Source organism: Lampris incognitus, chromosome 16 (assembly GCF_029633865.1).
Source record: "Lampris incognitus isolate fLamInc1 chromosome 16, fLamInc1.hap2, whole genome shotgun sequence".
In the NCBI taxonomy this organism is placed as follows: domain Eukaryota; kingdom Metazoa; phylum Chordata; class Actinopteri; order Lampriformes; family Lampridae; genus Lampris; species Lampris incognitus.
In genome coordinates, this window is record NC_079226.1 from 37270265 (window position 1) to 37283256 (window position 12992).

The 12992-nt window shown below is 47.1% G+C and overlaps 1 protein-coding gene across 1 annotated transcript in view; it reads left to right on the forward strand.

Moving 5' to 3' along the window:
- paplna (papilin a, proteoglycan-like sulfated glycoprotein) overlaps positions 1–12992 on the forward strand; it is a 61139-nt gene that overhangs the window by 30912 nt on the left and 17235 nt on the right. The window contains exons 14-16 of the mRNA XM_056295447.1: positions 3569–3745; positions 7920–8070; positions 8506–8586. Coding sequence (XP_056151422.1) covers positions 3569–3745; positions 7920–8070; positions 8506–8586 — 409 coding nt within the window. The remainder of the gene's footprint in view (positions 1–3568; positions 3746–7919; positions 8071–8505; positions 8587–12992) is intronic.

The following is a 12992-nucleotide window of genomic DNA, read 5'->3' on the forward strand; positions in this document are numbered from 1 at the left end:
ATGATGGTTATATTCAGGCCATTCTCAAGGCTCCTGCTCCCACAGATCCTACCATGCGATCCTACCTGCTTACCAGCTCTACCAAAGTCATGACAAAAGTGCAAAAGCTCACGCTGCTCCTCTCCAACCTGTACCGCTCCCCTCTGCACCATGGGAGAAACTGGGGCTGGATATTGTAGGGTCTTCTGAGCCTGGAAATTGGGACTGCAGGTATGCCCTCAGCCTTGCTGACTATTATAGCAAGTGACTTTGCTTTCACCATAATCTTACTACAGCCACAGTCACCACTTTCTTGCCTAGTGTATTCAGCTGGTTTAGAAATCCCTTAGAGCTGGTGACTGACAATGCTGTGCAATTCACATCCTCTACTTTCAATGACGTTCTTAAACACAGGGACATTAAACACACCCGTGTCTCCCAGTACTTGCCCCAAGCAAATGGCGCAGTAGAACAAATGAGTCGCATTCTCGAGGATTGTGTGCAGACTGCCACCCTGGAAAGTAAGCCATGGAAAGCTTACATCACAGATCCCTTGCTCCACTGCTGCGTCACGCCGCATGCCACCACTGGTGTTGCGCCAGTTCAGTGGCAAGCTGAGGACGCCACTGCACGTGTCACCTGCCAGAACAGTGATGTGGAATGATGACTCAGTGCACAACCCGGTGACTGCTCATCAACGTTGGGTGAGAGTTTACACCGACACAAAGCGAGCAGCAAAAGCATCAAAGCTAGAAGAGGGGGACAGGGTGCGAGTGAGGCTCGGCACCCATTTGAAGAAAGGCGCTTCCAAATTCAGTTCACCTCAAACCGTGCTGGGAAGAAAAGGACAGGACACCTACACCTTGGAAGATGGCAAAATGCGGAATGCCTCCCACTGCCGAAGCTGCTCCGTAGACCCAAAGACCAGCCAGAGACAGACAGCCACCAGTGCGGCTTAGCGACTTTGTTAAGTGACACACACACACATAGAACTGTTATTGATAGAGCGAGACAGATTTATGAGTAGTGCTTCCACAGTGTAATGTAACGTTACTTGGTAATAGAAGGAAGCACAATGGCGAGGTTATTGTATTCATTGGACTGTAAAATGTTATGAATGACATTAGATTCAGAGGGACTTAGAAGAAAATGTTTTGCCTTTACATTTGGTCATTTAAAAAGGTTGTTCATGCTACCTAGATGTTCTCATTTTTCACAAACAGGGCTGAACATACACATTTGTGTATGTTCAGCTTATATACTCCAGCCAGTAGGGGTCAGTGCAAACATGTGAGAAGAGTATGGAGAGGGTAAGAGAGCGAGAAGTGTGCAAGAAGATGACATTACTGTAGTAAAGTTGTGCTCGCGTTAAGCTCCGACTTCGTACCTAATTTCTACTCCAGCACACAACAGTCAGCCTGACAGAGAGTATTCTTGTGTTAGTATCCCTGTCTGGTGTGGACATTTAACAAAAACAACCGGCCAGGATCATCGAAACAGCAAGAAAGCCACTAACAAAAGTCATTGGATGACCTTGGTGACACTAAACAGCCCCTCCATACAGAGTTTGAGTTGCTCCCCTCATGGTGGCGCTGCAGAGGACCTCTGGCAAACAAAAAGATCTATAAGGGAACTTTTGTTCCTCGTGCAATAAATTTCACGAATAAACTGCATTGATCTGCACTCTCCTGCGTTGAATGTATGCTGTCCACTGTGCACGTGTTGTATTGATTGCTGTACAATTGTGTGTGATGTGATGAGATTTGCTGTATTGATGTAAAATGTGCTGTTTTTATTGTATCTGGTGAGACCAAAGGTGATTTTCCGGCCTCGGCTGGATGGTATAGTTCTATTCTATCAGTTTAGAGTTTTGAAGCCAGGTTATTGTATTTTTTCATTTTATATTTCCCTAAAAGGTTTCAGTTTGTTTTCCACTTGAATTTCCTAGGTAGCACATTATTTTACAGATTTCATTTTAAAGGTGGCGGCACGGTGGTGCAGTGGTTAGCGTGGTCGCCTCACAGCAAGAAGGTCCTGGGTTCAAGCCCCGGGGTAGTCCAACCTTGGGGGGTCGTCCCGGGTCGTCCTCTGTGTGGAGTTTGCATGTTCTCCCCGTGTCTGCGTGGGTTTCTTCCGGGAGCTCCGGTTTCCTCCCACAGTCCAAAGACATGTAGGTCAGGTGAATCGGCCATACTAAATTGTCCCTAGGTATGAATGTGTGTGTGAGTGTGTGGGCCCTGTGTGATGGCCTGGTGGCCTGTCCAGCGTGTCTCCCTGCCTGCTGCCCAATGACTGCTGGGATAGGCTCCAGCATCCCCGCCACCCTGAGAGCAGGATAAGCGGTTCGGATAATGGATGGATGGATGGATGGATGGATGGATGGATGGAGTAAATATGACTTGATTCACCCTGCCTAGGCTTAACTCAGGCACACTAAAGAGGGGCGTAGCCATGTAGGGACACCCCTGCTTTTACAATGCTCAATACAATGTAGCTGTGTTTGCAGGAGGACTTGTGTAGGAAGTCCTGAGGTGTGAAATGTGTTCAACACCTGCACATGAAGGGGGTGTGTAGAAAGGCTACAGATGATTATATTTAAAGAATCAGACCTGAAAGTTGTAAAAGCGTCCTGTAAACACTCTCTCGTCATCGTAATTAAAAAGATCCATTTTACCTCAACGCCAACGAGCAGAGCAAACTTAATTTGTTTTATTTGCCCCGTAACACTGGTAGTAAACCCTGCTTTGTTCATGTCATGGATGAAGCGCTGCAGGTTTAGCACCCTCCTATAGAGGCTAAGCCGACGCTTTAAGCCACTGAGGTGTTGCAACCACAGATAAGCGTTACCGACGCACATTTTACCGCGTCTGATGAATCAGAGTCCGAGGCTAACTTGCCAGCTGAACACTCCGTCCATTTATTGTTGGTGTCCATTAAACTCCAACGTATTTCCACAGACAAACAAACCGGACTATCCAGAGCCACAAGTAACGACTGCAGCCACAAGCTGCCCCAGCACGTGGCTCTGGGTGTGTGTGGTCAAAAATTGATAACCTTCCGGGCGAAACACCTAACCAGACAAAGATTGGTTCCTATTTATACAATCGAGTGCTAATTGGCTCCTACACCTCCTGTTCTCTGAAAAACCTGTCAAAGGGCGGATGAGTTCCTCTGTGAACCAACGGCCATCCATACTTGGAGAGGAGATAGGGACCACCAGGTCCCCCCCCCCTCTACCGGAACACAGTGATGGCTCAACCAAGACTTGTTGAGGCATCAGCTGTGCTCCTACGACCTCCATAGGTTACAGAACTGATGATGATGATGTTTTCTAAGTGGTGTTATACCAGATGTCTCTCACGTCAGTTGTACAACCCCACTGGCCTGGGATTAAATCCAATTAGACTTTTAGACTTTTCTTTCCTGTCTCCACTGCACTGTCTCCCTCTTAATTACCTAATTTGCTTAATGAAGACACTTAGCTGCTAACCGCTTTCAGTTAAAAAGATAACGCAGTTCTATGTTGTACGGTGTGATCAGGTATGTCTTAAATGCTGTGGCAGAACCGAGTGTTGTGTGATTTCCACAGTGCTCAGTTACTTGTGGCTCCGGGGAAAGGACCCGGGAAGTTACCTGCGTGGGTTCAGGAGGCGTGAAGCTGGAGGAGACTGCCTGTAGCGCTTTGATCCGCCCGGCATCCATCCAGCCCTGTGAGATGGCCCTCTGCTCAAGGCACATCAGCTGGCACGTCGGTGACTGGGGACTGGTGAGTGTGTCTGGTAGAGAAATACACCTACAAACACTCACAGATACCCCACATATACACAGGCACACACACACACACACAGATATATCTTCTTCTTCTTCTTCTTCCTCCTCCTCCCCCTCCTGCTCCCATTAGGGGTCGCCACAGCAGATCATCAATTTCCATCTCTTCCTGTCCTCTGCAGCTTCCTCTGTCACACCAGCCACCTGCATGTCCTCTTTCACCACATCCATAAACCTCCTCTTTGGCCTTCTTCTTTTCCTCTTCACTGGCAGCTCCATATTCAGCATCCTTCTCCCAATATACCCAGCATCTCTCCTTTACACATGTCCAAACCATCTGATACATATCCTGCACCACTCCTTTTGGCCTTCTCTATACTTTTCCACCCACATTCTCAAAGCAAACATGGCATCTGTGGTGGTCTTTCGCGGCATGAAACCATACCGCTATTTGCTAATCGTCACCTCTCCTCTTAACCTAGCTTCTATTACTCTTTCCCATCTCTTCATGCTGTGGCTGATAGACTTTATCCCTCTGTAGTTGCTACAGTTCTGCACACCGCCCTTGTTCTTGAAAACCGGGACCAGTATACTTCTTCTCCACTCCTCAGGCATCCTCTCACTTTCCAAGATTGTGTTAGACAGTCTAGTTTAAAACTCTACTGCCATCTCTCCTAAACATCTCCATGCCTCCACAGGTTTGTCATCAGGACCAACTGCCTTTTCACTCTTCTTCCTCTTCATAGCTGCCCTCACTTCCTCCTTACTAATCCACTGCACTTCCTGATTCACTATCCCCACATCATCCAACCTTCTCTCTCTTTCATTTTCTTGATTCATCAGCTCGTCAAAGTACTCCTTACACCTTCTCAGCACACTCTCCTCGCTTGTCAGCACATTTTCATTTCTATCCTTGATCGCACTAACCTGCTGCACATCTTTAGCTCGGAACCTCTGTCCAGCCAATCGGTACAAGTCCTTTTCTCCGTCCTTAGTGTCTAACCTTTGATTCAACTCACCGTACGCCTTTTCCTTTGCCTTCACCACCTCTCTCTTCACTTTACACTGCATCTTCTTGTACTCCTGTCTACTTTCTTCATCTCTCTGACTATCCCACTTCTTCCTCTGTATACTTTGCTGTACTTCCTCATTCCACCACCAAGTCTCCTTGTCTTCCTTCCTCTTTCCAGATGACACACCAAGTACCTTCCTAGCTGTCTCCCTCACTATTTCTGCAGTGCTTGCCCAGCCATCTGGCAACTCTTCACTACCACCCAGTGCCTGTCTTAACTCCTGCCTGAACTCCACACAACAGTCTTCCTTCTTCAACTTCCACCATTTGATCTTCGGCTCTGCCTTCACTCGCTTCCTCTTCTTGGTCTCCAAAGTCATCCTACAGACCACCATCCGATTCTGCCTAGCTATGTTCTCCCCTGTCACCACCTTGCAGTCTCCAATCCCTTTTAGATGGCGCCTTCTACATAAGATATAGGCCACCTGTGTGCACTTTCATCCACTCTTCTACGTCACCTTATGTTCCCCCCTCTTCTTGAAATATGTATTCACCACAGCCATTTCCATCCTTTGGAACTGTCTGTGGTCCTTCCACCTTCCTCTCTTTGACCATAAATACCCATCACCTCCTGATCACCTCTTCACCAACATACCAGTTGAAGTCCGCTCCAATCACCACTCTCCTCCTTGGGTGCCCTCTCCACCACGTCATCCAACTCACTCCAGAATTCTTCTTCCATCTCACACCCAACTTGCGGGGCATATGCGCTGATAACATTCATCAACACACCTTCGATTTCCAGCTTCATACTCATCACTCTGTCTGACACTCGCTTCACCTCCAACACACTCTTGACATACTCTTCCTTCAGAATTACCCCACCCCATTACTCCTCCAATCCACACCATGGTAGAAGAGTTTGAACCCACCTCCGATGCTCTTCATATCATATCAGGCAACTCTCTCCCTTCACCAGTCATAGTGCCAACATTCAAAGCTCCGACTCTCACCTCCACACTCCTACTTCGCTCCTACTCCTCTCCTGCTGCCTCTGTACATGTCTTCCCCCTCTCCTTCTCCTTCGCCCAACAGTAGCATAGTTTCCATCAGCACCCTGCCGGCCAACAGTACCGGTGGTGATCGTTGGTGACCCGGGCCCAGAGTTGTAAAAACCAGGTCCAGAAAGTAAATGTCCAAACCGTATATTTGCTCCAACCATGTTACTAAACCAGCTGATTTCATTAGCTAGTTTTCCCTACCTAGTTGAGGAGTGGTGTTGACTAGAATCTGCTGGTGTAGTGCATGAGTGGAGCAAATACATGGTTTGGACTTTTACTTTCTGGACCTGGTTTTTACACCTCTGCCTGGGCCTCGACCGATCCGATATGGAAATCTTATTTATGATCCACATATTTGATTTGGCAAGGATTTTACACTGCCGGATGCCCTTCCTGACGCAACCCTCCCCATTTATCTGGTCTTGGGACCGGTGCTAAGAATGCACAGGCTTGTGCATCCTCAGTGGCTGGGTTATCTATCTATCTATCTATCTATCTATCTATCTATCTATCTATCTATCTATCTATCTATCTATCTATCTATCTATCTATCTATCTATCTATCTATCTATCTATCTATCTATCTATCTATCTATCTATCTATCTATCTATCTATCTATCTATCTATCTATCTATCTATACACACACACACACACCTACAGTAACATGAAAAGAAAATCACTGTGTATTTATTGTCTTTATCAGTTTAAGGGCACACAGTACCTTACAGTCATTTAAACTAATCTTATGTGACCCACAACACATCACATAAGACCCACCTGCTCCTCAAACGTGCTTATTACTGTCACCTCACAGTAAAAGGGTCCTGGGTTCAGTTCCAGCCCAGTTGTGTGGCGTTTGCTGCTGCTGCTGCTGCTTCTTCTTCTTCTTCTTCTTCTTCTTCTTCTTCTTCTTCTTCTTCTTCTTCTTCTTCTTCTTCTTCTTCTTCTTCTTCTTCTTCTTCTCTCTTCTCCTTCTCCTTCTCCTTCTTCTTGTCTAGTCTTCCTACCACAGTCCTAAGACATGCATGTTCAGTGAATTCGAGATTGTAAGTGTAAGAGAGTGTGAGAGAGAGAGAGAGAGAGAGAGAGAGAGAGAGAGAGAGAGAGAGAGAGAGAGAGAGAGAGAGAGAGAGAGAGAGAGAGAGAGAGAGAGAGAGAGAGAGAGAGAGAATTAGACCTATACTGTAAGCAGACAAAAACAGAGGTGAAAATGAGAGAGAGAGAGAGAGAGAGCGTGTTTGTGTGTGTGTGTGTCCCCTGTGATGGACTGGCGACCAGTATCTCTTGTGTCCCATCAATCCTAAATTGGATTTCAGAATAATTCTGTTTTTTTCCAACCTGAGTCTTACTGTTGTAGGTTGTGGCAGTGGACGGTGTAGGTTGTGGCAGTGGAAGATGTAGGTTGTGGCAGTGGAAGGTGTAGGTTGTGGCAGTGGAATGTGTAGGTTGTGGCAGGGGAAGGTGTAGGTTGTGGCAGTGGAAGGTGTAGTCTGTGGCAGTGGAAGGTGTAGATTGTGGCAGTGGAAGGTGTATTCTGTGGCAGTGGAAGGTGTAGGTTGTGGCAGTGGAAAGTGTAGGTTGTGGCAGTGGATGGTGTAGGTTGTGGCAGTGGACGGTGTAGGTTGTGGCAGGGGAAGGTGTAGGTTGTGGCAGTGGACGGTGTAGGTTGTGGCAGTGGAAAGTGTAGGTTGTGGCAGTGGATGGTGTAGGTTGTGGCAGTGGAAGGTGTAGGTTGTGGCAGGGGAAGGTGTAGATTGTGGCAGTGGACGGTGTAGGTTGTGGCAGGGGAATGTGTAGATTGTGGCAGTGAAAGATGTAGGTTGTGGCAGTGGAAGGTGTAGATTGTGGCAGTGGAAGATGTAGGTTGTGGCAGTGGAACGTGTAGTTTGTGGCAGTGGAAGGTGTAGGTATAGCGGTATAGGCAGTGAATGGATAAACAGATGAGTGTCAGCTTGGACACATTTCAGTCTACAGTTCCCAGCCTGCCATTCACAGCTGTCCCGCCTCTCTCAGCTGTGGTGCGAAACATCCCTTGATACAACCTAAGAAAAAACACACGATCCGGTTCCTCCTCATCTCTCTCCTTTGTTTCCTCAGTGCTCTGAGAGCTGTGGCTCCGGGCTGCGGGAACGCCAGGTCATCTGCTCGGACAGGGAGATGAACCTGTACTCAGTGGACCAGTGCAACGCCCACCCCAAACCCTCCACAGTCGAGAACTGTAACACCCAGCCGTGCCACCACCCCCAAGGTCAGGGACACACAGATCACATGTTATAACTCGGTCTGGTTCTCAGATCAGGCCGTTAGCTCTCGTATACAACCCTGCTTCACTGTCAGCGTATTGGTAAAATACACTTCACATTGAAACGAAGTTAAGAAAAATGACGATATGCGAAAAAAGCTAAGATAAAATAGGATAGACTACATTAGAATGAACTAAACTAAACTTAAGCTTTACTTAACTTAATTTACTTAACTTACAGCAGCTTAACCTAACTTAACTGAATTTAACTGAACTGAACTTAACTTAACTGAACTGAGCTGAACTGAACTGAACTGAACTTAACTTAACTTAACTTAACTTAACTTACAGTGTGGTCTTTTAACCACAGACTTAAGAGTAAATATTTTGCTCCTACACCCGACTCATCTTGTTGTGTTTTGTGGTCCTCTTTGTTTCCAGTGGTTCCCAGCGTCCAGAACCCAAGGGGACACGACAACACCCAGACGGGATTCCAGCCACATGTGCCAGACCACGCGACAGGTCCTATATTTTGCCACATAGTGAAATCTTTTATTTACTTACCAGATGAGTCACAGGATTTGCTTGGTTTTAGTCCCGTGGAGAGTCGTCTGAACAGCTGCTTCTTAAATGCTGCTGTAGCTGGCAGATAACAACACGGAGTTTGCTGGAGAACAGCACGTTATTTTACTGGGAACTGCTACTCCCAGCAGAATTACTATTATCTTTTAAATAGCTTGTTAAAATCTATTTTTATAGACTTGCTTTTATTGAATTGCCTTATACACTGTAAAAAAAACTTTAACCTGGCATGAACCTTCATAGTGTTTCCGTCATTTCAGCACTTCTGGATTATTCTGGTCCCATTTTTCTCACCTATGGTGAAAATGAATAGGATTGCTGGGGTTTTTGGCATAAGGGACATTACAAATACCATAGGGTGAATTCCTTGTACGTTTTATCAACTTTATCTATTTTAAATAATTATTTGTTCACAAACTAAGCACGGATGTGGGTATCAAACTCACCGTCTCTCACTGCCTGTAACCACAACAGCAGCATCAAATGCTGAAATGCTAAGCTTCTTAATAATAATAACAATAATAACAATGATATATATAAATATATATATATTACACACACACACACTGATCAGCCAAAACATTCTGGCACCGAGACGTTAGCAGCAGATCCTTTAAGTCCTGTAAATTGCAAGGTGGGGCCTCCATGGATCGGGCTTGTTTTTCCAGCACATCCCACATATGCTCGTTTGGATTGAGATCTGGGGAATTTGGAGGTCAAGGCAACACCATGAACTCTTTGTCCATGCATCCATCCATCCATCCATCCATCCATCCATTATCTGAACCGCTTATCCTGCTCTCAGGGTGGCAGGGATGCTGGAGCCTAACCCAGCAGTCATTGGGCAGCAAGCAGGGAGACACCCTGGACAGGCCGCCAGGCCAACACACAGGGCCGACACACACACACACACACACATACACACACACTCATACCTAGGGGTAGTTTAGCATGGCTGAGTCACCTGACCTACATGTCTTTGGACTGCGGGGGGAAACCGGAGCACCCGGAAGAAATGCACGCAGACACAGGGACAACATGCAAACTCCACAAAGAGGACGACCTGGGACGACCCCCAAGGTTGGACTAGCCCACGGCTCAAACCCAGAACCTTCTTGCTGTGAGGCGACTGCACTAACCATTGCACCACCGGGCCGCCCTGAACTCTTTGTCATGTTCCTCAAACCATTCTCGAACAATAAGTGCAGTCGCATTACCCTGCTGAAAGGGGCTACCGGCACCAGGAAATACCATTGCTATGAAGGGGTGTACTTGGTCTGCAAAGATAGTTAGGTAGGTGGTGCATGTCAAACTAACATCCACATGAGTGCCAGGACCCAGGGTTTCCCAGCAGAACACTGCCCAGACCATCACACTGCCTCTGCTGGCTTGCCTTATCTCCCAGTAGTGCATCCTGGTGCCACCTCTTCCCTGGGTAAACGATGCACATGCACTCAGCCGTCCACATGATGTAAAAGAAAACATTACTCATCAGACCCGGCCACCTTCTTCCATTGCTTTATGGTCCAGTTGTGACGCTCACGTGCCCATTGTAGGCGCGTTCGGTGGTGGACAGAGGTCATCATGGGCACTCTGACTGGTCTGCGGCTATGCAGGCCCATACGCCTGACATCTGTCTGACATCTGTCTATCATGGCCAGCATGAACTTTTTCAGCAATTTGAGCTACAGTAGCTCTTTTGTGGGATCAGACCAGACGGGCTAGCCTTCGCTGTCCACGCAGATCAATGAGCCTTAGGCACCCATGACCCTGTTGCCGTTTCACCAGTTGTCCTTCCTTGGACCACTTTGGTAGGTACTGACCACTGCATACCGGGAACACCCCACAAGACCTGTTGATTTGGAGATGCTCTGACCCGGTCAGCTAGCCATCACAATTTGGCCATTGCCAAAGTCGCTCAGAACCTTAAGCTTGCTCATTTTCCTGCTTCCAACACATCAACTTCAAGAACTGACTGTTCACTTCCTGCCAAATATATCCCACCCCCTGACAGCTGCCATTGTAACGAGATAATCAGCGCTATTCACTTACTTGTCAGTGGTTTTGACAGATTGGTGTATGTACGTATGTATACACATATATGTGATAATAATAATAATAATAATAATAATAATAAATTGGGTTTTTATAGCGCCTCTCATTTGCAGAGACATCTCAAAGTGCTTAACAGATGACTATAGTAGAAAAAAAGAATATACATACATACATAGTATGTCTATGTGTATATATATGTCTATGTGTATATATATGTCTATGTGTGTGTATGTGTGTGTGTATGTGTGTGTGTATATATATATATATATATATATATATATATATGTGTGTGTGTGTGTGTGTGTGTGTGTATAAAATCATCATCGTTATCTTAGTATCATCATTATTATCTTTAGTCCCATAAGGTTTGACAGTATTAATCACAACAAAACGCTGATCTGCTGAGGAGCGGCATGGCTGAAGCTACCAGACCTTCGTCCAGTCACATTAACCCATGTCCAGACAGGGCTCCGGACTCTAAAACATCATTTCACCTTTCAGTTCCCCTGCACCCCCTGTTCCTCCTGTCTCTCCCGCTGACATAACGCTTTCACTTTGTTCCTGGCAGGACTGCCCCCCACCCCCCACCCCACATCAACCAACCCTTCCTCCCCTTTGTCCCCCGTCTCCATCCAAGCCTCTCTCTCCCCACTAATTATCCGGCCCTGAGTGACATGTTTTCAAGGGGAGGGGGGCCGAGGGGGGGAGGTGGGTTTTGTCAGCCTGATTAAAATATTTGGGAGGCACTGAAGTGTGTTGGCAAGTGCTGGCCCAGGCCGTGGCTATTCTGGCACTTTCTGGCCCCTTTTATCACCGGCACTTTGTTGTCCCGATGTCAAACAATTCAGTGTTGGAGGTCTCGATAAGTGCTCTCGAGCTCCCCTCTGCTATCGGCCGCTCTCTTCTTCGCTGGATCCGCCCCAAATCAGGGCAATGTTTGGAGATGGGCGCCGTTATGCTTTGCCAGTTATTTCACACATTCTACTTTACACATTACACCTTGCATTGTATGGCAGAGCTGAGGGATCGCACCGCCCTGTGCTGCAGCGCATTTCTCTCCACTGAGCTAAAGTGATGTGACTTTTGAAGCTGCAGATGGGAGAAGCTGAACACGACTGCAAAACGAAAAATGAGCAAATAGATTAAAAGGCTGAACATCATCAGGGGTTGTCTGATGGTGTAAAGTTTCAGTGCCGGTGTAGGGTTGCAGGAGTTATACATAAGTAACAATGGTAAGTGAATTTTGAAATGTGTCCCATGGCAGGTCATTCTTGGGACATCCTGCTTCTTTTTTCTGCTGAATGTTTGTGAGCTTTTCTTGTCACGTCATCTGCACAGAGAGGCTATTGGTTGACTTAATCGGGTTAGTGGAGATCCACCTGAATTGGACTTTTTGTTCTAATCCTCCGATAGCTGACTCCACAATACCCACTTGACATTGAAATGGCATTATTAAGTAGTAAAGCATGGCGGCAAAGAGCAGTGGCTCTCAGATATAACCAGCGAAGAAGACACATGGACGAAGAAGCATGATTCGTGTGCGGGTGGCGTGGCGGTCTGTCCCGTTGCCTACCAACACCGGGATCACCGGTTCGAATCCCCATGTTACCTCCGGCTTGGTCGAGCATCCCTACAGGCACAATTGGCCGTGCCTGCAGGTGGGAAGCCGGATGTGGGTACGTGTCCTGGTCGCTGCGCTAGCGCCTCCTCTGGTCAGTCGGGGCGCCTGTTCAGGGGTAGGGGGAACTGGGGGGGGGGGATAGTGTGATGCCACGCCCCCTGGCGAATCTCCTCACTGTCGGGTGAAAAGAAGCGGCTGGCGAATCCACATGTATGGGAGGAGGCATGTGGTAGTCTGCAGCCCTCCCCGGATCGGCCGAGAGGGTGGAGCAGCGACTGGGACGGCTCGGAAGAGTGGGGGTAATTGGCTGGGTACAGTTGGGGGGAAAAAGGGGAGGGGAAAAAAATGAAACATATTGAAAATACTTCGAATACAAACCCTTCCTCAGCCAAACTGACCAAACTTTGAGAACAAGGCTAGCTAGCAAAAAGACCACAATGCTGTGTCTATGCGAAGTTTATTACTCCAGTAACCATAATACATACGGCAAAATGACGGACTTAGAGTGTAAAGTTTCAGATTCTCCATCCCAGGTGGGAGAGCATGAGACAAGGAGAAAGAGGGTGGTCTTTTTATTTCACCGTACTCAACTTTGTATTCATGCTCTTCAATTTCTGTCGTCCTTTTACCCTCCCAATGCACTTACTTCCCACTGGATGTTTGCAAGTAC